Below are 25,280 nucleotides of genomic sequence, written 5' to 3'. Positions count from 1 at the left end.
CACAAGTATCATTTCTATTTTCTTTAAGGTTAACATTCAACATGTTTGACAGATGTCATCAAAACACTTAAGTCAACATGAATCACACTGCAAAAACAGTGGATTTACATTGCATACTCACGTTGTTAGGAGTTATACAGTAGTACTAAACAATATACTATATTTCCATTGTTGTGTGTGTGTGTTTTGTTTTTTTAACCAGTTAAGGAAAACACACAAAAAATCAGCAAAACAATGTATTTATTTACTTCCATTATTTCTTTATTAAGCCTACAGCTAGCACCCTGACAAATACAGGATTAACAAAAAAAGGGAACTGCAAACTCTAGTGAAACTGAACTCTAGTACAGCCCGATTCAGCAGCTGCATTAGAAATTGTTTCTGCTGCATTGTTATTACACAGGTGGTGCTCAGAAAAGCCTCCTAGCTTTTGATTTGTTCTATGCAGATTGGATTTGTGTTCTATTACTCAAGCTAGAAATGGTACTCCCCTGAGCCAGCTGTGTTCATTGGTCAGGATAAATTCCAACATCTAATGCTCTTTCCATTAATCACAAGTGAGTGTGAGTACGTGAGTGAGATGGCAGATGGATTCAAAGCACATTCAGGAGCAGGGGTTGGGACAGGATAGGTTCTTCATTTCTAATTTTTTGGACCTGTTGTAGTTTAGGTTTCGGTGCTTGAGGGTGTTTGTTTTTATACAGAGAAGGACCACTGATAATACAGCAAACTGAACACAAAACAAAGCATCCCTGTGGGCATCATTTAAGTATAAAAGAAAGCAGCATGAGATTCTATCTGTTTTAAAAAATAAAACCCCTCAGTTCAAGCACCTTCTCAAATTGATGCATGTGCCTAGTTTGATCAGGGTCTGCCTTTCACATTCGCAGTTCTGTGCAGTATTTGTTATCCTTTATTAGTTACTGGACACTTCTGACAACACGTAGTGCTCCCTGCAGTGTTTCCTTGATTTGCAGTCTGAAGTACAGACGTAACAACCAGTTGGACGCACAATACTCTACCCTTTTTGAAAACCAGAAACATTTTACAGGTAACTGTCAGTTTAGGTCATATGTACTGCACTGAACAGTCAAGCAATACCTCTCCCTTTTCAAAAATAATGAAGTGATTTAAAAAAAAAAAAAATGCACTTCAACTTTTTGCATGATTTGTATTACCATGACAATGCCCTTAATTTTGCCTTGACCCACTATTGCAGATACACACTTTGAGGCTAAGAAAATGAATCAGATTATTCCCTTGCAAGTACTGGGAAATGTTCCCCTGCCTGAAGTGAAATGAAAATGTTCTCTGTGTAAAACTTAAGGGAACATACACTTAGAATGTATATTAATCAATTTGAAGGGGAACATTGTTAAATAAAGCAGGGCAGCCATATTCAGTCATATCAACCAGTCCAGTACCAGCAGTGCACAGAATGAACATAACAGATTTCACTAATTGATTTCCTTTCAACTCCATTGCTAATTCATTCTAAAAAATGCAGCTAAAAGCAGGTCCATATACAAACAGATGTTTTAACATAAAAGGATACTATTTACATGTCTTTGGTTTAAAATTATTATACAGACCATTTTCATTTTTTTCACAGTTTTGTAATATTGTATGAATATGTTTGACAAAAGAATGCTTCTTTTACTGTTGCTGTTTAAAAATGTATGTGAACATGTCCTATACACTTCATATGATAACCAACAAACACAACCGTAACACAATAGAAGATCCATTAAGGACACTAATAAATAAGAAGGGTTCCAAAGTTAACATCACATTTCTTCATATACTCTGTATACAGATTTAATCACACAATCAAGAAACAATACACCACACCTAAGACGCCTTGCCCAAGTGGACCAATGTGTGATTATTTTCCAATTAAAAAACATTCACCTGTGGAACATTAAAACTACAGCAATATATATTCATGTGAGTACTACATCAATTCTGTGTGGTCTTCATTCTGAAAATAGCTTTAGTTTCCAAGTGTGGAGACTGCAGTTTTCGGAAGCGTTGAAGAGAGATGTTCATTGTATATCTCTCATTCCATGCGCTGAAAAATCAGCCATAATTATCCATACGATGTAGGCTTAAAAAAAAAAAACACACATCTCTCTACTCTTACACATACACTTTTACAGCAAATGGGTAATGGAATGCAAAGTGGACCATATTGTACTGAGGACATAAACACCATGTTTATATGAGCAAGAAACTTAATTGGGCTTACACGCACAGTTTGTAGCAGCAGATATGGATACTTTTGTACAGGCAGACACTGATTTTGATTATAATTCATCTGTGAAAAGGCATGCTACAGGTGTATGATTCATATTCAGAACAGTGGCACCACAAAAGTCACTGAAGGTATAGTGCAACCTGGAAATATAAACATGGCACAGTCTAAACAATTTGCATCTTGCAGTACAGACAGCACTGCCATTTCATTATGTTCTATGGGCTATCAGCAACTAAAGGGATCATGACAGTGATGTGGAGCGGTATGAGGTCATAATGGAATGCAAGGCAATAAAATATTGGAGGGTTCCATCCATTCCACTACAACTAAAAAAAAAATAAAAAAAATTAAAAAAATTAACCTTTTTCCACTGAAAGTGTTAACATTTTTATAAACGGCTTGAGCAATGTTAAATCAGTAAGCAGTGGTTTTAGAACAGGTGTCAATAATTATTGGCACCTTTAAGCAGTGCTTTATTTGCCTCTGTTCAGTAATAACAGAATGACTAAAACAAAAAAAAAACAACTAGAGCACAGTGTCTGGGTGTTGTATAATCTGGAATAGCCTACTTAATCTGTATTGCACTCTTTCAATGAAAATGCATTCTGTATTTGCACATTTCACCATATTACCTGTGTGTTATAATTTTACATTCCACATTTGACAGCTTACTTAAAGAGTAAGTAGCAGGGCTCTAAAAAATAGTTATAAGTCCTCACGTGTTGCTACAAAAGTTATAAGGCTGAACAATGAAAAGAGGAATTACAGGTATGTTATTTAAACAGTTTTAGAAACAAGAAGGGATGTGTAACACTATTTTTTCAGAACCCTGCTATTTACTCATCAAGAAAGTCATTTTTTGGTTGACATTTTCACCCAAGAAAACTTTTTTTTTTGGGCACTACACCATTTTAGTATTTAATAACACTGCAAAAGCCTGAATGCCAACATCAACTCACACTCACGTTCTGTTTCACAGTATTATATACACTTGGTATTAGCTGAAAATACCTAATCTGCTCCAGATGGATAGTGGGTTTTTATATGGAACCCCATTTAACTTCTACAAACTTTATGTTAGAATCTAAGGTTTCAATGGTGTATGGGGAAATGCCTTTATTAGGAACCCACTGTCATCAATTCCTTAGCTAAGAACCAAGTGTTAACATGGTAAAAGTACTAATGCATGGAATCCAATCCAACTCTAGAACACTACGCATTACCGCATTTAAAACATCATATAACCAAAATAGCTGAAGCGGTTACATTTAAGGCAGATTTGTAGACAGTTCTGTTGCAGAAGCTTGAGACAGTGGACACAGTCTAATTAAAAAACACTAAGGTCTAAGCCACTCTCGATCCTTGTTCTTTGGACAGGTAACTGGATTACTGGAGGAATAAAGGGCGTTTGCATTTTCCCAAAACAATGCATCACTAGGCTTTGGAGGGCTGGGAAACGACCAGGAGTTTTCATCTAAAGAAGTGCGTCCATACGAGGGGTGTTCTTTCAAGGCAGCGCTGTCAACAGGGCTCGGCCTCTCAGCTGTCCAACAGTGTTTAGAAGGATCATCAGATAAGCCTCCGGCCTCTGTCGAAATAGGAGGTGCTATGGCATGGCTGAACATGGGGCCATTAAAGGAAGCACAAGGGCTTTTGTGTGTTGGTCTGGGGGCAGTCATGTTTACCATTCTGCTATTATGTAATAAGTCTTCTATGCTCTGGATTGGAACAGCAGATGAATCTGAAAGTATAGAAAGGTTCAATTTAAAATGAATCATTAATGGCGATATACATTTATATGGAAAGAAAATACTAGCAAATGCTTGATTTGTGAAGATTTATTTTTGTATCCTTTGTTTCTGTGACAAGACATTATATATCTAGGGCCAACAGGCATGCTCTGTTTGTATGATGAGATTACATCTTAATAATCTTTTATTTTTATATAGCGCCTTTCATAGTGGACCACAATCACAAAGCGCTTTACAAGATACAAAAGACTATGGTGTGTGTACTATGCATCAGTTTCAGAGTCACTTATAACAATGTCTCACCCATAAGATGGAGCACAAGAAGGTTAAGTGACTTGCTCAGGATCACACAGTGAGTCAGTGGTTGAGCTGGGATTTGAACCGGGGACATCTGGGTTACAAGCCTGTTTCTTTAACCACTGGACCACCCCATACTTTGTTTAACTTTGTTTAAAATGACACAAGTTAGTGAAGTAAAGGAAATTAATACTACCTGCCAGAATCCTAAAGCGCTGCAAGTTCACATTTGTCATAGAAGACATACATAAAATGACTTTGACAAATGAACATTCGTGAGTGTGTTTTCAGAAACAGCAACACCAAATCCAAGCACTATGAGGCAGGCTCCTCATAAGCTCAACCCTGAAGTAGAGACCCCCCATGTTCCGCTCTACCTTAAACCCTCGCTGGGGAGGCACATACACTGTAAATGGTAGAGTGGAGTCAACCAGATCGAAAATGTCTAACAGAGTTTATGAAATCAAAGGCCAGTCTGGTGTTTGTTTTATCCAAAATGGTAAACTATCTGAAATAGCCTCTGGTTGAACACCAAAGATATAGACAGTGATTGGAGTACCTGGGTGGTATGAAACCTTATAAAACATTCCCAACAAGCAATCTAGCTTACATTTCTAAGGTCTAGTATAGACTAATCAACACACCATTATATTTATAAAGTTTATTTTAGAATTTCTAAATGTAGCACTATTGATTGTAGTTGTAACTATGGATGATAATCTATATATATATATAAACACAATTGGTGAAATTGGTTAAAACTTTTTATATAATTTACTTTCGTGCCAAACAAACTGGATTTTGAACTGATAAAAAAATAAAAACAATAATAATAATAATAATTGGTACCACTGGGTAAACACCCAATTGATATTTGGTTCATCTTTTACTTTGTCAATTTACCAGGTGTATGCTCTTAAAAAAAAAAAAAAAGCATATTTATTTTATTGAAATTAGTGTTTGTAAGCCTGGACTACCTTTGGGTAATTTTAACAAACAAAATTATGGTTTGTGAGAACAGAGAGCTACAAACTATTATGGAATTGTGTGTAAAAAACTCAAATTTTAAAAAAAAAATGTTAGAAGATCCTTAAAAAGATTTAAATAAAAAAAAATACAGCATCTCAAAACCCTTCTGTCTGCACTTGAGCATAACAAAAAACAAGTAAACACGTGTGTGAACTGATTACAGTAAATGTCAAATAAAACTAACACAGTTAACACTGTGGCTTTCTACAAACAGCCATGTGATCAAGCCACAATGGGTAAGACTAACAGAGAAGACAGCCTACCAGTAAAACCTTGAGGTGTTAAGTTGACCAGCATGGAAAGTAGAAGCCCAAGTTGAAAAAAAAAAGTGAGTAGGCTGGAAATACAATGTGCAGTGGGTTGATGAAAGGTGATAATAGATGTTTTTGTAAATGCAGAGAGGAAGAGTGATTAACGCACAAAGACTCATACCCATCAGCCACTGGCTTACCTCTGCAGGCTGCACTTTTTGAGTTGTCTCTCAGGTTTTTCACCGTCTCGGCTTGCAACTTTGTCACTGCATATAAATTAGACATCTCTCTTTTGAGGTCTCTGTAAGCCTGCAGCAGAGAAGCGTCCCTGAAATTAAAACATAAAAGAATTCGATCAGTACCACACAGGTCATGATAGCCCGACCGTAGAAACCCTAAAATTAAAATTAAAATAAAAAAAAATTGTGATGGAACACACTGCTACGGTTCTGATTTTTTATTATCATTATTATTTTAAACAATAGTCAAAGATGCCAGTTTCTCAGTGAATCAGTCTGAAGAAAGTAAGCTTGCAGGGTTATTTTTTTTTAACCACTCTCTTGCCTCTTGTTGATGTTTGCAAGCAATCTGAGCAGTCGTTATTTACAACAACTTGTTTTTAATGAATTGTTTATTTTTTGTGTGTGCCTTGACAATGACTTGAAGCTACCTCTCGCTTTAACCTTAAGACTCTCACAAACCTTTTTTTTTCCTTTCTGTACACTGCTTATGTTTGCTTTGTCATGTTTTTGTTAGGCTTGTTGTTTTGTGTAGATTTGTGGTGGTTGAACATGACTCCATCTATACATTGTCTGTTCTAGAATGTAACCCTGCCTGTTCTGAAATAGCGGACAGTGCCTTGGTCTAAGGAGTCAGGGATTCGATCTTCTTTCACTATGATGGTTTTGTCTGCTGATGTATAACTTGTTATGTTGTTAATTTGTGAACGTGTTGAGAGCCACGGTATGGGGAACTGAAGAGCCTAATTGAGCTGCAAGATACATTTTAAAATTGTATGGCTTTCCTTTATTTTTTATGGAACCAACTATGCAGTTAAAGCCTAACTGCAGACTTCAGCTAATGTCACATGACAAGAAAAGAAGCATTAGTGAATCCTGCAATATGGTAAAAAGGAGACTATAGAGGAATACCCTTATGAACATAAAAACTATATGAACACAATTTAGATCTTTTATTTAAAATCAAAGAAACTACAAAATTATACCGGAAGCCATAATATTAGAACAGTATTTCATGTTAGTTTTCTAAATGTCACATTTTTAAATTTTTTTTTTTTTTTTTTTTTTTTTTTTTTTTTTTTTTTTAAGTATATGGGAAACTACAAAGCAGTATGTAATTCAAAATGTTAACATTTAGCAGGTTTCATTCAACTTTATGAAGCAAAATTAGTTAATTCTACAGGGTGATGCAAAGCTATTGGCGATAGCTGTATACTGACTCTGTATTACAGAAGTAATGGTTAAAGCAATGCATCTGCGAGCCAACACCTTCTTCACACATTATTAGACAACATTACCTATCATGTAAAACTTGAGAACCGTAGAACGCCACCTTGCCCACACGACAGCTTTACTACTGAAGGTAACACATGTTTAACCTTTAAACAAAAAACTTAAGAAACAACAGTGGGGGAATGGAAAGGTACAGAAATCAACCCTTATTATCCATCACTGGTAACACATAACCAAGGGCCTGTTAAGCAGCTCACAACAATGGGTTCAGCTATTTGTCTGCAATTTCTATATGTAGCCGAAAAGAAGCGATGATGAAAGAACATACAATTATAATGTCAACTTAAAAACAATTGTATGTATTGCATATTAAATTGTTAAAATAGATATTGTATAACTAGACCCTTAATTGAACTGATAATGTGCTTAATTTTTCATTGTTTTCAGCTCTTAAACAGCAGCAGAGTTCAAGTTACTTATAAAACGTTATAGCTAACTGGAAATCTACAACTGTTTGAGCTGATAAGTAAAAAAAAGTCTTAATTAAGCAAATTCAGTTCAATTAAGGGTTTAATTAAGTAATTGAGAACATAATGAAAACCAGCAGACACAGTGGGTCCTCAGGACTAGGATTTGGAAGCCCTGCTTAACAGTATATATACACACTGATTTTTACAACACTGTAAATTTAGATATCCTTTGTATATGAAAATGAAGATGGAAAATACCACCTGCAAGTAATTCAAGTACTGTACGTGCACTCCACCTTGTGGGCAACAGAAAACCCTGCAACTTCCACACAGCTGGGACAGAGAGGGCAACAGTTTCTAATAAACACACCTCACCCATGTACAGCAGTCAACTGACTTTTCCTTTGCAAGCAGCCAAAGAAAGTTTGTTTGATTGATTTAATGTTGCTAAGATACTGACATTCAGCAGCAGACATTCAAGATATTGTCCGTGCAGAGATACACAATCACAAAGAAATCTCCATAGCACAGACCCACTTTTTTTTTTTTTTAAATGCAGGGCTGTAGATTCCTAGCACATCATAATTTTAGCCATTGATTAAAATGCCACTCAGATCAGGACAGGAAGTGATTAGCTATCAAAACCTATAAAACCACCTGCTTTTTATCTGCAAAGACCTAAGAGAACAAGAAAAAGTGGGAGTAGTGGTACTTATGGTAGTGCTAAAAGAAAGGTGATGAATGTTTAAGCTTTGGTTACCACTAGAGCTATGCATCGACAGCATCTTAATGATACCGTGTTGTTCCAGGGCATTATATCTGTGTTGTATTATTATGATTTAAAGGTATTGTTTGATGCTTAAACACAGTGTTTGTTATTACTTTTTACAGCATGGATGGGGTTAAAATTCCCCATCCAGCTAAACCCGTGCGTAATGTGGCCATCTCAAAATGAATTAAGCGATTACCAATTTGGAGATGGTCACGGATATATAAAGCGCGGATCATCTGCTCACTAGGGTTGGTTGTTCAGACAGGAGGAATGGAAGTAGTAAGATATAAAAAGAAAACAATTGTTACTACTGCTTTCCACCAGCACAATACTTTTGGAATTATTGTAAATTTGTTTTGGCCACTGTGCTATTTTGTTTTGTTTACCAGTGCTTTGTTTATGTTTAAATGTTTTACTTACAAACTAATAAACAAAGTGCACATTTGCGACTCACCCATAGCACCTTGTGTGCGTCAACTTCCTGGTCTGTGACATCACCACTCGACCATGTGACTGGTAATGTTTTTAGCGCTCACAGATGCTTCAGATAGTTTTGAACTTTTTAATGTTTCCAGTGTAGGATATACATAGTGAACAGTAGAGGTTATCATGCCTGCATTGCCGTCTTCAGCTGCGAAGAGGATGAAGATGATGTACTGTCGGTCTGATGGTGTAGTTTAAAATTTGATTTGTTGTATTACCAGAGTACCGGTACTTGGTTCATGCATCATAAATTTAGACAAAGTGAGGTAGGTTTTAGGCAAACGTCCAAAGTTACACAACTACATTTTCGTCGAGATTTTCAAAAATAACTTGGATGAATGATGCTCGTCAATGTCTAAGTTTACTATTCATGGCATCGACGCCCAAAACTTCCATTAGGTTAGCATCGGAGTTAGACATCAAGAGAAGGGGTGATTTTCAAATATTTAGACATTAGTCAGCTAGCTGTCTAGGTAAATTACTTTTGCATATTACAATATATGCAGATCAACGGGAAGTGATGCTATGTTTGAAAATCACATGTAAATATGGTAACAAACTAAAACCCAACTAGACGCCGATAGACGGGGCAGGGTGTCTAAGAACATGAACGAGGGAATTTAGATGCTTTAGAAAATCGCTCTTACAATAGACCCCCGTCCAAACGTCTAAAAAGCTGAGTTACACCCGTTTAAAGTCCTCAGTCACATTTAGAAATCTACCCCAATGTGACTCTTCGCAAGAACTTAGTGTCCTTGATGCAGAAAAAAAATTATTTAGGCCACACTGTTGATTTTAAAAATGCCGGCACACATGTTGAATTCCGTTGTGTTTCCTTCCATCATTAAATTAATTGCGATGATTAACAATAACCGCCTTCCCTTAGCTCTCTGGTTCGCTTCTGGAGGGCTTGACAAACATCCTTTACACATCCTTTATAATGATTGAAATTTAGGACGTGGCTACTTCCTAATACATTGTGTTCTTGGGTTTTCAATACAGATACTAAAAAACATTATCTATTTATGTACATTACTGTTTGAATATCACTGTTCACTGTACAAATCGATGAATTGGCACACCCGTAGTTATCTGTAATACAAACCCCAAACCCATTTAATTTGAAAACGTCAATACTTCAGCGCCCTCTTCTGTCCATCCTGTACGTTTCTGACTCCACTTTCTGCACATCACTGCCCATACAAGAATAGACAATTTGTTTTGCCCTAGAAATGTCTGTGTACACAAATTACTTTTGTTTTCTTTTTTTTAAAAAGGGATACACTTACATTTGTGGGTGCAACAGGTCAAGCTCCTATAGTTATCGGTGTTCTTTTATGCTCACTTCATGTTATCAGAGGCTGGTGTTAATCACTGGAGTGTACCATTTCATTAGGAAGCTGAACAATGTTCTTTTTTCTTTCTTTCTTTGGCTTAACACCCTACATCAAGAAGCAAATCTCTAACATGACATGTAGCCCAGATTATAAAGGCACTAGTCTTAGGAATCTGTGCATCACCATAAAAGCTACTCTAAATGCTTTCTCCTGTAACAGCTTGTCAGGGATAGGCTTGTGGCTGACGTCAGACCAGGAAGACACACACAGTACTGGGAGGTATGCAGAGCTCGTGTGCAAGTTTATTGTAAATAAATAAAAGGTTGGTGGCCAAAACAGACAGACAAAACAAACACTAAATAAAACAAGTATCGCGCTGGTGGCTATTTTAGTTGCTCATTCACCTACCTTCTCTCTGTACACAAAAACTCAAAGAATGACAAATGCGTGCCTCTTTTATGCAGCTGTGCCGGGACTCAATTGCTAATCATTTCATCTGGCCCTGGCACACAAATCAGAAACCAAGGCCTGTCTCTTGTACCCACAAAACTACCAACTGAGTGACAAAATACACCATGGTGTGGCTTTTATGTGCAGTTCTGTGCCCGGGTACCCCTTGCCCAATCAATACCGGTCAACTGAAGTCTTCTGCGTGCCTCTTGGCACTCAATTGCTAATCAATCATTCAACTGAGTCCAGGCACAGTCTGCATGTGAACTGGTTGTGACTTCCCCTTGCCCATGTACCAACATCATGCACCACCCCTGTTACATTACCCACACTATACAAAATAACCCAAAATACACCATGGGGCAGGGGTTATCCCATCACACAGCTTGAATAAGAAGAACATCTCAATTTGTACATACTGTATAGGGTGCTGTGATCCATGTAAAAGAGGGTTGCGCGTTTAAGAGACGGCTCTAAAGGAAAGTCATTTGGATACAATAATAGTGGGACTAAATAAGATTTGTAATTCTCACTGGAAGACATCCAGTATGAAAAGCAGACCCAAATGAAAAAGTAATGAAAAACATACCAGCTATGATATCCTGGTCCTTGCGTAGATACAGGTTTGTTATTAGTCTGGTCCTGTAATAAAAAAAAAAAATGTATATATATATATAGTAATACAGTAGAACCTATCATATCCGATTCTGCAAGATATGACACACTACATTAACCGATGGACCTTATTTACACATGCTGCTACCAACTGAACAGCAAACAGCATAGATAGAAACTGATTAGCCCAGGGTCTGAAACAGTACATTCAGGTACAGACTGGATTTAGTTGCACATAAAATATAATTTGGGAATTTAGTTTCACTTTATACATGCTGTCACACAGTTGTGTTTGGTGGAGTTGAACAGATAGCTTGAACAGATACATTGTTATTGTCCCTCAGCCAATCGGAATACATTTCCGGGTACATCCATCTTTCACTAGACTTTACCCAGTGCCAAGTCCATATACCGCCACGAATTGGAGGGGAACCGCACTTACTATTTGCTTTAAAATTAACTGGTTCTCATTTCATTTTCAGCAATCCGATTGGCCAAATTAGTAGGCGTAATAATTTGAATTATATCATGTACTAAAGACAAATGAGAATGTGTACTAAAGGACGTGTTTTTGACCCGGATGGCCTTCCATACACACACACACACAGAACACGGAGTCCAGTGGCCACGCCCCCCTGGGTCTGCCACAGTTCTGACTGAAAGCTCTCAGTCTCGTGCGCAGCAACACGACACAGACGCTCACCGTTAAAATATCTTCTCTTAGGATTTGCATATCACAGGAGAGTAGAAATGAGTAAACTCTGTATCCCTTAAATAAGAAGTCAGTAAATGCTATATTTCCCAAATTAAAAGTCAGTAAACACAGTTTACACCACTGATGTCACATCACGTAAAGCAAATTACCCAGTTTAACCATGTTTAATAAAAGAAAAAAGGGATTAATAATTACTGTAACGTTAAAAGATTAAACAAAATTATTTCAGCCATCTCCAAAGCCAGTTTGTGTGCAGTTTATTTTTTTATTTTTTTAAAAATTTTTTTAACACTTCTGTCCCAAGTTAACGAGCATTTACAGTGAAAAAAAAAACAAACAGGATAGGTTGCCATGGACAGAGAAAGCTCAGTAAGAATTGTTATTCGAATATTTTTGTGGAAACTGTGCTTTGTTTTGCAGTAACTTTCATAGATTTTCACTGTATACTATACATACAGTAGTGTCCTTAGATGTTTTAGACACAAATCCCCCGACATTAATAAAGCAACTACAAAGTAGTATAAGGACTCTCTGAGATACTCTAGAAATCTCTGCATTCAAGCCCTTTGTAAAGCACAGAAATATATACTTTACAGTTTTGTTATCCTCATGCTTGATGATCTGATAGCTGATTGCTTTAAGCCTAGACTTTTCTGTCCCTTAGCCGTAACATGCAATGCACTATACATTAGCCTTAAACAGCAAGCAGTGTTATACATCCCCAAGTGTTCCTCCAACTGTTTAAATAACGTACCTGTAATTTTTACACTTACAACTTGGTTTCAAAGCTCTTTTCAAAATGTCCGCTCCAGTGCACTGGGGTTTGAGATCTGTCCTCTAAATCTCTGCAGGAAGAGCGATTCAAAAAATAAAGTGCTTTGTGCTCTGGCTTTTCTGTTCCGTATCACGTCCTGTACCGTTATTGCCGTGTTACCTATTTTACAATGTGAGCAATAATCCTGACAATATCGGTGCACTAAAGCGGACATTTTGAAAGAGGTTTGAAACAGACATCAAAGTTACAAGCGTAAAAAGTGGTCAGGATGTTAACAATGAAAAGAGAATTACAGGTACGTTATTTAAACAGTTGTAACAACACATGGAGACGTGTAATGTTATATTTTCCAGAACCCGCTACTTACTCTTTAAATAGCATAACAGCATGGGTACCTACCAAAGGACAAAAAAAGGTGAAATTGTACCCTAACATTTACTAAATTAGCATAACTATATTATTTGTGCATGCTAGTGACACCAGGCTTGAGGTGCTACCTAAAAGGTTGAAGTAAAATCTCTCATTCATTAAGAAATATGTTTTAGAAGAACGAAAACATTAAAAACAGAACAAAAAAAAAAGCTTCCATGAATTTGTTCAAAAAGACGAACAAGGAGCTTAACATCAATCTTACTGCATGACTACATAACGAAGTTCCAGAAAGTTACAAAAATGCCGAGGTGGATTACCATCAACTGAGAAATGTGTTGAACTCTTATGGCCTACTGGTATACTGGTTCCCAATAACACTACCATATATAACCACATTCTACTGTCAAGAGCCTTAACCTGTCCCTGCAAAGTTCAGATATTCTGGTATTTATTTGTATTATTATTATTATTATTATTATTATTAAAGATTGCTATGTAGTGGGAAATATGGGTGAGTAGGGTAGCCTATTGTAGATTTACTAACAGTATTTTAAAAATATACTGTACTAAACATTTTGAGTGGTTAATTTTCATATCTGTAACAAATGCTGGATTTTAGCTCTGTTTGTAGACTACCACAAGGATCAGAATTGCTGAAGCTACAGTTCTGTGGGAAAAATTGTATATGTACATGTATAGCATGTTTACAACAAATATATAAGCAGTCAAAATAAGGCAAGCTGCACTGCGGTTCTTCAACACAACCTAAAAACTTTAATATTAAGTTGGTCATTTGCATTTGGAAGGTGATATTTCAGCAGATCAAACACCCTGCCATACCACAATTCTTAAATAAAGCGGAGTGCTTAACAGTTGTGTCAAAAAGGGTCCAGCTTCCTTTACAGTTTTGTTCCCTGATTTCATGCAAGAGGTTAAAAATAAACCCTTTTTGACTGCTGCATCACATCACTCTTAGTAAGGTCTTATATACTCTATGCCGCAAAATGAATTAATATAGTGTGCTTTTTACTGAAAGATTTTCAGGTTAATTTCTTCACTGCCTTTTCTAGGAACAAGTCTTAAATATCTGTTAATGTTTTAGAGTTGTGCACTACTGGGTAATACCTTCTAACAGCCATCTTGTGACACAGATGATTAATCAACTTGCTAATTATGAAGCCATTTTTATTTGAAAGCAGAAACCAAAAACAGTGAGTATTATCTTATGTCTTTTTTTTATGTTTAGAGCACCACCTAGTGGCAAATAGCAATTTTTTTTTTTGTGGCAGAATAAAGTATTTAAAATAATTAAAGCCTTTGACCCTTTTACATTACTTTACATTTAACTACTATTTCACAATCGATGCAATATACTGTAATGCCAATATTTAAACAGTACACTGCCTCTTTCTCTCTGCCTCCATTTTATATTATTTGCATAATTTAAGCAAATAACTAAAATAAACTAAAAACAACATAAAACAAACTCCCTGCTGGTGAAACAGCCTAGTATAACAAGTCCACTGACGTCAGTGAAAATCTCAAATCGGTAAGTTAGCAATTGTAATGCAAAAATGATCTTGCCTCATATTTTCCCCTGAGTTTGCTGTATTCAGTTTTGAGGATATCCAGCTCCTGTTGCAAGGTGTGTAGCTTCAGCTCGGTGTTCACTTTGTACAGCTCCAAGTAATCATTGGTGGGGGTCAGCTTTTTCATAACTGGAAATCATTTCACAATACATCAAATAAAACAGGACAGACACAATAATATCCAGCAATCTGTCTCTAAATACAGCACTGTAATGTTAGTCTTGCTAGAAAAGAAGGTGGCAGAGTTTCCTAAAAACAGTGCATAGTACAAAAAAGCTTACACATCCCCTGCCAAACATATGAACATGAGATTGAACAGAACCAGCCTTAAGACAGCCAGTAGCGGTGTTCTGACAAATACAGCATTACACATCCCTACGGGTTGCTACAACTGTTTAAATAATGTACCTTACTTTTTCCTTTTCATTTTTTAACATTCTGACAACTTTTTACACTTAACTTTAAAGTCCGCTTCAAAGCTCTTTTCAAAATGTCTGCTAGTGCACCAATTGTGTAAGGATTATTGCCCACATTATCGTTTTTTGGTTTTTTTTAATCACTCTTTCTGATTTAGAAGACAGATCTGAAACCCCAGTGCACTACAGCGGACATTATGAAAGGAGCTTTGAAAAAATACTTTAATACTACAAGTTGTCAGGATGTTAAAAAAAAAAAGAAGATAAGAAAAATTACAGGTACATTATTTAAACAGTTTTAGCAATGCATGGGGACTTATAACGCTATATTTTTCAGAACCCTGCTACTTATCCTTTAAGAATGATATTTACACATATTTTAAGCATAGAATGTTAGGTTAACTCCTAATGTTACACAGATGGTATTATTAGACTCTGTTTTTTCACTAAAAACAGAGGGAAGCAAGAAACTAAATCAGTGGGGTCAGATGTTATGCAGGCTGTAATGAATAGTGTTTTTGTCAAGCCATGCACACAACACAAAAGACACGGGGTATTACGCAGTTCTGCACCTTGATTGGTTTCCACTTCAGTTTTTAGTTGGAGAAGCTCTAGTTCTTTAGCTTGCAGCTGTTCAGTTAGATGCTTCTCTGATTCACTCTTCTCCTTTTTCTTTTAAAAGGAGAACAAAAACAGTTTCATCACTTACAAATATACTGATTATCGCCAACAGGAGGGCAACAAAACGATTAAAGACACACAGCATTGTGGGGAAAATTAAAGCCAGTTGATGTACAGATGCCGTACAGTGCATACCATTTTATGCAGTTCCACTTGCAAATCTTTCTTTTCGATGTAGATTCCACGAAAAGCACTAAAGGCTTTATTGACATACTTGGGCCCTGCGGTTAGTTCATCTGGCTGAATGCAGCAGTTTTGATTCTATATGGAAAAAAGTAACAATGTGTCACTGTGTATCATCACTTTGTTTAATACACTACTGGAGCAATCTTTAAAACTGAAGATACAAACTTCTGATGAAGAGATGCCAACTCATGAGAGCAGAAAATAGCATGTGCAGAGTGAAGCGAGGCAGAATTATTTGATTTTATTCATTTTTTTGTATTTATTTATTTTATTTTATTTTTAAGGGCAGTGGCTGCTAGCCCCTAGACATTAAAAGGTTTGTAGGCTCGAGCAAGCCATTGGCCTAATCTCTGCTGTTCAAGGCATAATTTTGGTAATTGTAAACACAAGGCATTTAGAAATTAAAATAAATAAATAAATAAATAAATAAATAAATAGAAATACTTCAACACTGATTTTTTTAAAATTTATTTGGAATTCCATTTATTCTGGATTTAAATATCTTAGGATCTCATGCGTGCTACCAAACCTGGACTGAAATATTCAACCTCAAAACTTTATAAAAATAAAAACACCACGAAAGATTCAATGTTTTTTTTTTTTTTTTTTTTTTTTTTTTATTTTATTTACACTGTTACTACTCTGTAACTATCACAACACAAAATGCTGTGTAGTATCCAATAATTAATTTATTATTTAAAAGCGAGTTAAACCTAGTTGCACAAAGATACAGTAATGAGGAGTGTCAGATTTTGCACATTGCTGGTGTTTCTTCGTACCTATGCGAGCGATAGTCATGACGCCCACCACGTTTAACAGAGACGTGTGGCAGTATTCACAGTAGTCGTGAGGTTCAGACACTCTACTTCTTTTAATGACTGACCATTCTGTGGTAAATTCATCTCTGTATTTCTGACAAGCTATCTCGATCATTTAGATTGAGGGGAGTGACATTTTTTGATTCCTATTTTAATAACTGATAAGCAACGAAGTAAATGTGCGATTGATAATGACAGCAAGGCGACATTTGCACAGCAGTTTCTGAAGAACTGAACTGACTACTAAGCAACCCGGCTCAGAGCTTTTATTACGTCAGTTAAAATGCCACTATAAAAATGAAATACAGTATTAAGAATAATTAATTCATTACAAAAAATTTGCAGGAAAACACACACGGTACTGAAATAGTATTTCATAAACGTTCAGGGAGTCTCCATCATTTACAGTGGCTCTCAAAAGTATTCACCCCCTTTGGACTTTTCCACATTTTATTGTGTTACAACATGGAATCAAAATGGATTTAATTAGGAGTTTTTGCCACTGATCAACACAAAAAAAGTCCATAATGTCAAAGTGAGAAATAAAATCTACAAATTGCTCTAAATTAATTACAAAGACGAAACAGAAAATAATTGATTGCATAAGTATTCACTCCCTGTCGATGTCACGGTCTGATATCACCCGATACAGAACTGTATGTGCATTTAGTATTACTACTAACTCACTACTTGGGCTAAATCCTTAGTACTTTCATTAGAAGTACTTTAGCTACAATAATACTGGATATATAATGGTTATGATTCTTCAGCAATAGCTACGGTGGATTCTTAATTTATTAAGGCAAGTAAAAGTAAGTTTGGTTTTTAATAAAAAGAACAGCGGTTGGAATGGTTTTAGTAACATAAAATATAAAAACTATTTAAGATTGATGACTGTCTGGTTCCTAGCAGTTGGTTGATCTGAAAACTTTGTTAAGATGGGTCTCAAAGAATACCAATAATATAGTATTATCTGCATGGTTAGGTTAACCCTATAGAATAGCCTTCTTCTCAGTTACAGTAGTACATCAGGAGCAGAATCTGAAGAACACCTACACACGCAACTAGAACGTGACCTTTACTCCATCATGAAAATGTTTGTAATGTAGTTAATTGCTTGCTATACGTTAGGCCGGCATACACAAGTCACTTTTATTGACAACAGAATTGCTGTTGCTAAATGTACCACACACACTGGAAAACCGGAAACTATTAGAACCAATTTTAAGATGGCATCTGTTTGCATTTCAAAAGCACAGTGGAAGTATTTTGAAGTATTGGACTTTCCCAAAAACAGTGTGCATGCAACCCAGGAAGGAAATCAAAAAGCAATGTGGTGAGCAAACATGTAGGTAACATTTCTTTTTTTTTTTTTGTATATATGCCTGGTAAACTCTGTTACTCACTTAAGAACATTTTCTTTCTTTTGTTTTTTAAATTTAATTATATATATATATATATATATTTTTTATATATAATATAAAAATAAACAAAACCTCAAGCAAAGCCCAAAGGATCAGAGTGGAATCTGTTGGGCAGACCTCCTCATTCCACTGTCAAGATTTGAAATGAATGAGCAAGTAGGTCTGTTCAATGCCTGGCAGGATGCTTCTAGCAAGCTCACATCCACATAAAGACAGAAGTTATTCTCCTTTAAGATGACAGTCATTATGCCTAGCATGTCTTCTTCAGAGCCCTGGTTGTAACCCAGATTTCTTGTCCACTCCTTGTATGAGGGTAATCCATTTTTAAATTAGCCCATCGTTCAGCCTGTGCTACCCTGTCAAGGTGAGAAGATTTGTTTTTTTGTTTGTTTTGTTTTTTAATTATTATTATTAAATTTACCTTCTCTTCCAGTTGCTTGACTCGTCTCTTCAAGAATGAGTTTTCTTTCTCTGCCTCCCTCAGCCGTTTTTTGATATCTTCATAGGCAGTGACAAGCGCAAAGTGGGAAGCGACAGACTCATCCGCTGAACACATGGAAAAAGGGCTCTCCTTTGATAGCTCCAGCAAGCTGTCTGCCGTTTCCTGCTTCAGGACGCAGATGTCATCTTCGACATATGGAGGCTCCATTGTAGCTGTGTTCAAAGAAATGCCAACCGGGTCTGTACTCTAGGTGTCAGAAGTGTCAGGAGTATTCTGTACATCTAAACATAATGGTGCACAAAAAATTCTTATTTCTAGAGAAATATGTCACATTTCACCATGCAAGATAGAGATTAATGAGGAATTTATTTTGCAAAGACTTCTTGATTTGAATAAAGCCAACCTTCGGGTTGGAATTTTAAGTTTAATATAGATTTACCTCGGCTTTAAATAAGAACAATATACCAGTGTTTCAGGATGGTTCTGCTAAATCATGCAAATGTAAAGTATGGGTTGTTTTTAAACTCATTTCATATTAACTCAAGTCTAGTCAATTGCACTGTATGTGTCAAGTGTCAAGATTTATAAACAAAAATATATTTTTTACACACTCAATTTTGATTGAAGTCAATACCGACAGTTCTTCGGCTGAAAAAACAAATCTTAAAGACCTGTTTCATGACAGTCCAGAGACCCAGAAAATGGAACTGTCAGTTTAATTTACACCAACAGAAGACTGGGACAGCAAGACCACAAGCCAGCTCAAACAGATAAAGAGATTTGCTTTCTGGTTCACTGCCATAAATTGGTGTGAGCAGATCATGGTCTGACTGCCAAAAAATAACATTTAAAGCAATACACAAAGTATCAGAAACCGTACAAGTAGTACTACTTGTAAAACCGCAGCGTAGACTACTTGACTGTAGATTTACTCGTACATTAAAGTATTTTAAAGTTTAGTATAAGCTTTTTATTGTTACAAATAACGGGCAAACTCAAAATGTATTGATTTTTTTTTAAATACATATGAAATCTGAAACCCCAGGTGCTTCACACACATTTTACAGCCTTTAATTAATTTTTTAATTAAGTTATTTACAAATAAAAACAACTGATCAGTCATTTTTTGTGGAGACTTGCAGGAAATGTCTTTCAGGTTCCTGGGAATATGCTGTGCATTTCTCTTACTGTATATGGGTTAAACTGTTCCATGTGAAACTGCGAAAGTACTGTGAAAAACTGATCATCTCACTTAAATAAGACAGAAGAACTACAGCTGTAGCCCAGAGTTTAGCATCACCTAGAATTTTAGGATTGAAACAACCAAAAAAAAATATATAATTCTTTTATTTAACATCAATGAAAGCAACTACAAAATTATATCACAAAAGTCTACCAGATGCCATAACAATAGTACAGTATTTCAAGGTACATTTAGAAATGTCACATTTTTCTGTTTTTTTTTAGTTTTTTTGTTAGGTATATGGAAAACTACAAAGCGGTATGCAATTCTATATGTTAATGTAAAATTATCCAGCAGGTTTCTTTCAACTTTACATTGATTAATTCTACAGGATGAAGCAACACTTTTGGCTATAGCTGTACAAGCAGTATGTAAGTAATAGTTCATTTAAGTCCTTGGAACAACAACAGGCAAAACTTTCTGATTTCAATTCATTTCTGGAGGCACAAAAATAAATAGATTATTTATGTTGCCCTCAAAAGCCAGCATCCCCCCCCCCCCCCCCCCCCCTTTTCTGTCAGTTTGACCAGCCTGGCTTGAATGTTTACATTTCAAATGCTAAACAATGGAAATGCTAAAGACATACACACTAAACGCATTTGGACAGTTGTACCTTTCAGTATCCTACCCTTTCTCCAGCTCAGCTTTTGCTGAACTGCTTTCACTGTCCTCTTTATCTAAACACAGTGCCATTGTGATGCTACTTTGCATAAGCATGCCATTAAAAACTAAGACACATCTCACTAACAGAATGTCCCTAGTATTCACATAACCTGCAGTTCTCCCTGGTCGTTTTTATGATTCTCAAACTTCTTCCCATCTAGTATAAAGTACCTTATTGCTTAGTCACATCAAGCCCAGATGACACAACAGATGTATTCACAAAGATAAGTAGGTTCTGCACACCAAATTTCTGACCTTACAACATACTATCTGTAACTGAACAGGCATACCTACAATCAGCACAGAGGGTAAATATCAGGTTACTTACTTAAAAAAATAATAATCCATGCCTTTCATTACCACAATGACATTATTAAATGTCTCTGTTCAATGTGCTGTGGTTTGTTTTCACTTTAATTCAGAAGGCCATAAAGCTGGCCTTCACACTATAAAACATAAACTAAAACTGAGGGCTGGATGAACAACATTAAGGGTCCACGTTTCTGAAGGTCCACCCTAAACAAATCTAAGAAACTTCAAAATCATAAGGAACTTGTTAAAATGTGCCAACCTCACGCTAAATCCCTAAATAGTTAACTGAATATTTCCCTGCATTAATTAAGAAATTTAACTACAAATTCAAATGAGACATATTACAGATGGGATGAGGGTGTTAGACTCGTTGAATTTGCAAATCATTACCATACAATAATAAACATGCTAATAATCAGGACGGGTGCCGGTTAAGTGAACACTGTCTGGGTTTTCTTAGAACAGGGTCACATTATATATATATAATGAGAGAGAGAGAGAGAGAGAGAGAGAGAGAGAGAGAGAGAGAGAGAGAGAGAGAGAGAGAGATTATAACTTCACCTATAATTGCTGAAGCGATGTGTATTTCAGGTGCATATTCCTATAGGGTTATATCGAACATGTACAAGTAAATCGACGGATAGTACAGTACTGCTGCTTTTCTACCTAAAATAAAGATAATTGCTGGTACTGCTGTTTTTCAACTGACTAAGACTAACCTGTCGCAGAAATGCCTGGCAGACTGGTGACAAGAGTCATTCAAGGAATGACTGATATTATTTTTGTTGTATCCGAATAGATTTCATTTGGGTAGTTTGTGAAAAACAATTATTTGTAAACAACAACAACAAAAGGCTTAGTGTGGCAAGCGCTGAAAGTCTAACTTGCTTACATTCATCACTTACCAAATACGACCAAGTTGCATCTGCGTGTTCTTCCAAATTCTGTAACTGTTCTCAATTTACGAGTTTATTGATCATTCGGTCACAAACGTTGAAATCGTAGAACACCTTTTTACTGTAATGTCATGTCATTAAAGAACCCTGCACGGAAACTTGACTTTCCATTCTCGGCAACAGGAAACAATAATAAAAATACAAACCAAGGCAAACTTTGCTCCTTGCTCCGGGGGAAATCAAGCAACCTCACCCCACGTGACAAGCGAGGGTGCAACTGTATTTAAAGGAACAGCAGCACCATAGAGATTCCATTTATATATATATATATGGGCAGCTGGCTCTTTGAGCTAATATATATATATATATATATATATATATATATATATATATATATATATATATATATATATATCTTTGACAGAAACTCATAGTGTATACAGGCTTTAATGGAGAGAGACGTAAAAACACGTGACTATACAGAATAATGTTTTTGACGTTTTCAATGAAGTCTACAGATGACAAGAACATAAAATGCGATTGACTTACTATACAAAATGGCCTTCAGTGCAGTTAAATGATTTATGGACATCTGTGCCAGATGACATGGTGATTCTGTCACATTATAGACACTTGTACCAGCTGACAACTGCATGATAGTTTGAATAACTCATCAGTTTAATGTACCATATGCAAATCTGTGATATCACATCAGCAAAAGAAAAAATAAAAACAAAAGTTCCCAAGATCCATCCGTGGTATTTCAGGAAACTTAAAACGCCATATGTCTGGTTACACTTTTTTTTTTGTCACAGATTACTGTGTAAAGCTGCATGCTCGAACTTTGTATTCATCACGTCAAGTTATTTAAATGACTTTTCTTTTTACATTTTGCACCCGCTGCAGCTCAGTTTTATTAAGAGTACTTATTGTTCCATGACTTAATTTATGACTTGTTTTGCTTAGAATTAAGGAATATATCATAAATTCGTACTGAAGCCCATAGACTACATATGTAATAGGTTCCATGTTTCCATTTATTCCATTGATAGGAAAGGATAACATAGTTACAGTAGGTTGGTGATTAATTCCCTGCTGCAGGTTGTTTAGGAATATATAATTACCTGTGTCACTCATATGGACAGCAACCATGCTAAAAAGCCCAACATGATCCTATTTCATTTTGGGAACTGAATCCCCGTAAATCAATGTTCTTCATTGCAAGGCCCGCGGGCCACTGCCCGCCCCTGGCGGACTTTAGTGCAGACCCTGACGTGTGGCCCCCGACAATACACAAATGTGAAAAAGGCGGTGTGGCTGACCCCACACTGATGTCTTATCGGCGAAAGTGTCCCCCTCTGAAAATTGGTGAATAACACTGCCCTAAATCCCTTATAACATCTGAAATAGCACTGTTCACCCCGGTACTTGCCTTATTTATTTTTGGAGGTGCCTTTACATCTTTCCAAAGACGTCTCTGGGTAATGCACGCTAAAAAAAAAAAAAAAAAAAAAAAAAAAAAAAATTGAGAAAGAGCTCATGCAGTTTGATCAAATCTTTTTTTATTTCCTTATTCCAATTAATTGCCCACTTTTTTTTTTACCTTAAATCATTCATCCTAGCATGGATGCCCAGGATATCAGGTTTGGGAGCAGTAGAGTTTACATTAAAAATTAAATTCAAGAAAAACTGCCATCTTAGTCCTCTCCGTCCGAACCAGCAGACTGTGGCAGCTGCAGGTCCAGACTGAGCGCTTTCCTGGCAGGGTGCGCTGCTCCCCGCCGTCTAACTATCCAAATTGGCGTGACTGAAGAATAAACAACATATTTTATGTTATTTACAGAATGTTGATTGCAGCAGTTAAAGACCAAAACACAACACAGCACACTGAATATGGAAAGTGTACCTATTTAATGAAACCAACAGAGTGTAGGTTTAGTGCACCCAGTATGTGTAAAATGTGTGCATTTTATCTTAAGATTAACATGTGGTATATTTACAGTGTGTATAGTCAGAATGGGAGCATCTGGTTTCACCTCAGTTGCAAAATATGGGATGTTAGTATTGTGTTTAACACAAATCCTTTTTTGCCCTGAATCAGAAACATAAAATGTAGCACAAATCCCCCATGCACTTGTTTTGCAGCCCTGAATTGCAGACTTCCTACAAAGAGCTTTCTTGAAGGAAAAGCAATGTCTAAATAACTAACTACCCTTAATGCACACTGGGTATCCATACAAAGAGAGCTAGGGCACATTTTTAACACATGCAGAGTCCCCAGACTACCTCAAGATCCAAGCATTAAATGTACCAAAGCACTCTTTTTCTGACCATTCTTCAACGCAAAATTATTCCTGGTCATTCAGATACTGAGAACTTCTCTTGTGCACAGCCTTCTTCAACTCATGCCAAAGATTCTCAATCGGATTTGTATGGGGATTTTGACTAGGCCATTCCAGAACCTTGATTTTATTCTTTAACCATTCTGATGTGTGCTTTGGCTTGTTGTTGCGTTGGATAGTCCAGTTGTGCTTTAAACCAAGTTTTGTAGGGGAGGGTGTGTTTCAATTGGCCAATAACTTTTGGTATGCTAGGGAATACACTTTACCATGTCTTGGAACTCATTGTCCTGTGCCATTAGAGGAAAAACAGCCCCATAGAAGGATATTCCCACCTCCATGCTTGACAGATTCAATCTCCCTCCCAACCTATGAGGGCACAATATAACAGGAAAAGTGTGCCCCGGAATGGATGGTTAGATAGTTCATTCCAGGGTCAGTCGGAAATCAGCCATCCAGAAAGGGGGTATTGCCACAATACTAGAAGTCAGCGCCTTGCTGCAATAGGGTGATGTGTCTGTTATGGATTAGAGGATACGTGATTGCACTTGCTACCAAAGAGGGCGTGACTGAAGGTATATCAGGGGATGTGGCCAAGCAATCTGTTCCTTTGTTATGGTTGTGAAAGACCTGTAAAGGATGGTAAAAGCAGAAAGTAACAGAGTTTTTGTCATGTTGTATCTGTCTGTCTATTAATTGTTACCCTTATCATTCATTGAAGACTAAATCTGGGAGCTGTCACTATTCAGCCAGCATCAACCCTGGACTCCACTGCACTACTGTAGCTGTATAATTCTCCACTTACACAAGGAGCACGCACTGTTGGAATTCATGACCGTGTCTGTGTATAGTGTGTGTTATTATTTTTTCATGACTGAACCCTGTGGTTTTGACTGGCTTTACACATTGCTGTGTATAGTCAGCATTATTATTTAAAGCAACTAGTAAAGCTTTGTTTTCTCCATTGGAACTGTTTTTGGACTGTTGTTATCAAGCTCTCAATCACCTCTAGACCTGCACACTACAAACCACTTTGCAACAATATGGTGTTCTTTTCTTTGTATGCCTCACCAGACTTTCTCCAAACATAAGGACTATCAGCATGACCAAATAGCTCAATTTTTGTTTCATCACTCCACAAAACCTCTGACCAGAACTCATATCCAACATTCAAATGTTGTTTCGCAAACTTTAAGCATTGTCCTTGTTACGTTTTATTAAGAGT

The 25,280-nt window shown here is 36.5% G+C and overlaps 1 protein-coding gene across 3 annotated transcripts; it reads right to left on the bottom strand.

The window, feature by feature from the left end:
- Positions 1 to 239: 239 nt before the first annotated feature.
- Positions 240 to 21,901, bottom strand: LOC121312917 (5-azacytidine-induced protein 2-like). Of its 3 annotated transcripts, none has more exons than XM_041244828.1 (8): positions 21,726 to 21,901; positions 18,582 to 18,883; positions 15,868 to 15,993; positions 15,624 to 15,723; positions 14,631 to 14,764; positions 11,159 to 11,211; positions 5,786 to 5,913; positions 240 to 3,998 (listed from the first exon to the last, which is right to left on the bottom strand). In XM_041244828.1, exons 2-8 carry the CDS (start codon positions 18,807 to 18,809, stop codon positions 3,595 to 3,597), a joined length of 1,173 nt encoding a protein of 390 aa, XP_041100762.1. In that variant the 5' UTR covers positions 18,810 to 18,883; positions 21,726 to 21,901; the 3' UTR covers positions 240 to 3,594. The 3 variants fall into 3 exon arrangements, with proteins under 3 accessions (XP_041100762.1, XP_041100763.1, XP_041100764.1); XM_041244829.1 differs by having other exon boundaries at positions 18,582 to 18,814; XM_041244830.1 differs by lacking the exon at positions 15,868 to 15,993.
- Positions 21,902 to 25,280: the final 3,379 nt, after the last annotated feature.

This window comes from Polyodon spathula, chromosome 3, assembly GCF_017654505.1.
Source record: "Polyodon spathula isolate WHYD16114869_AA chromosome 3, ASM1765450v1, whole genome shotgun sequence".
NCBI classification, from domain to species: Eukaryota; Metazoa; Chordata; class Actinopteri; order Acipenseriformes; family Polyodontidae; genus Polyodon; species Polyodon spathula.
Note: the sequence above shows the minus strand (reverse complement) of the source record. Positions and strands in the feature narration are given on the sequence as shown.

Excerpts from the sequence above, each read along its gene's own strand:
- LOC121312917 (XM_041244828.1), bottom strand. The coding sequence starts at position 18,809 with ATGGAGCCTCCATATGTCGAAGATGACATCTGCGTCCTGAAGCAGGAA. Across the intron at positions 15,724-15,867 it reads AAGTGGAACTGCATAAAATG|AAAAAGGAGAAGAGTGAATC; the intron begins GTATGCACTGTA and ends TCCTTTTAAAAG. Across the intron at positions 14,765-15,623 it reads TGAAGTGGAAACCAATCAAG|TTATGAAAAAGCTGACCCCC; the intron begins GTGCAGAACTGC and ends AATGATTTCCAG.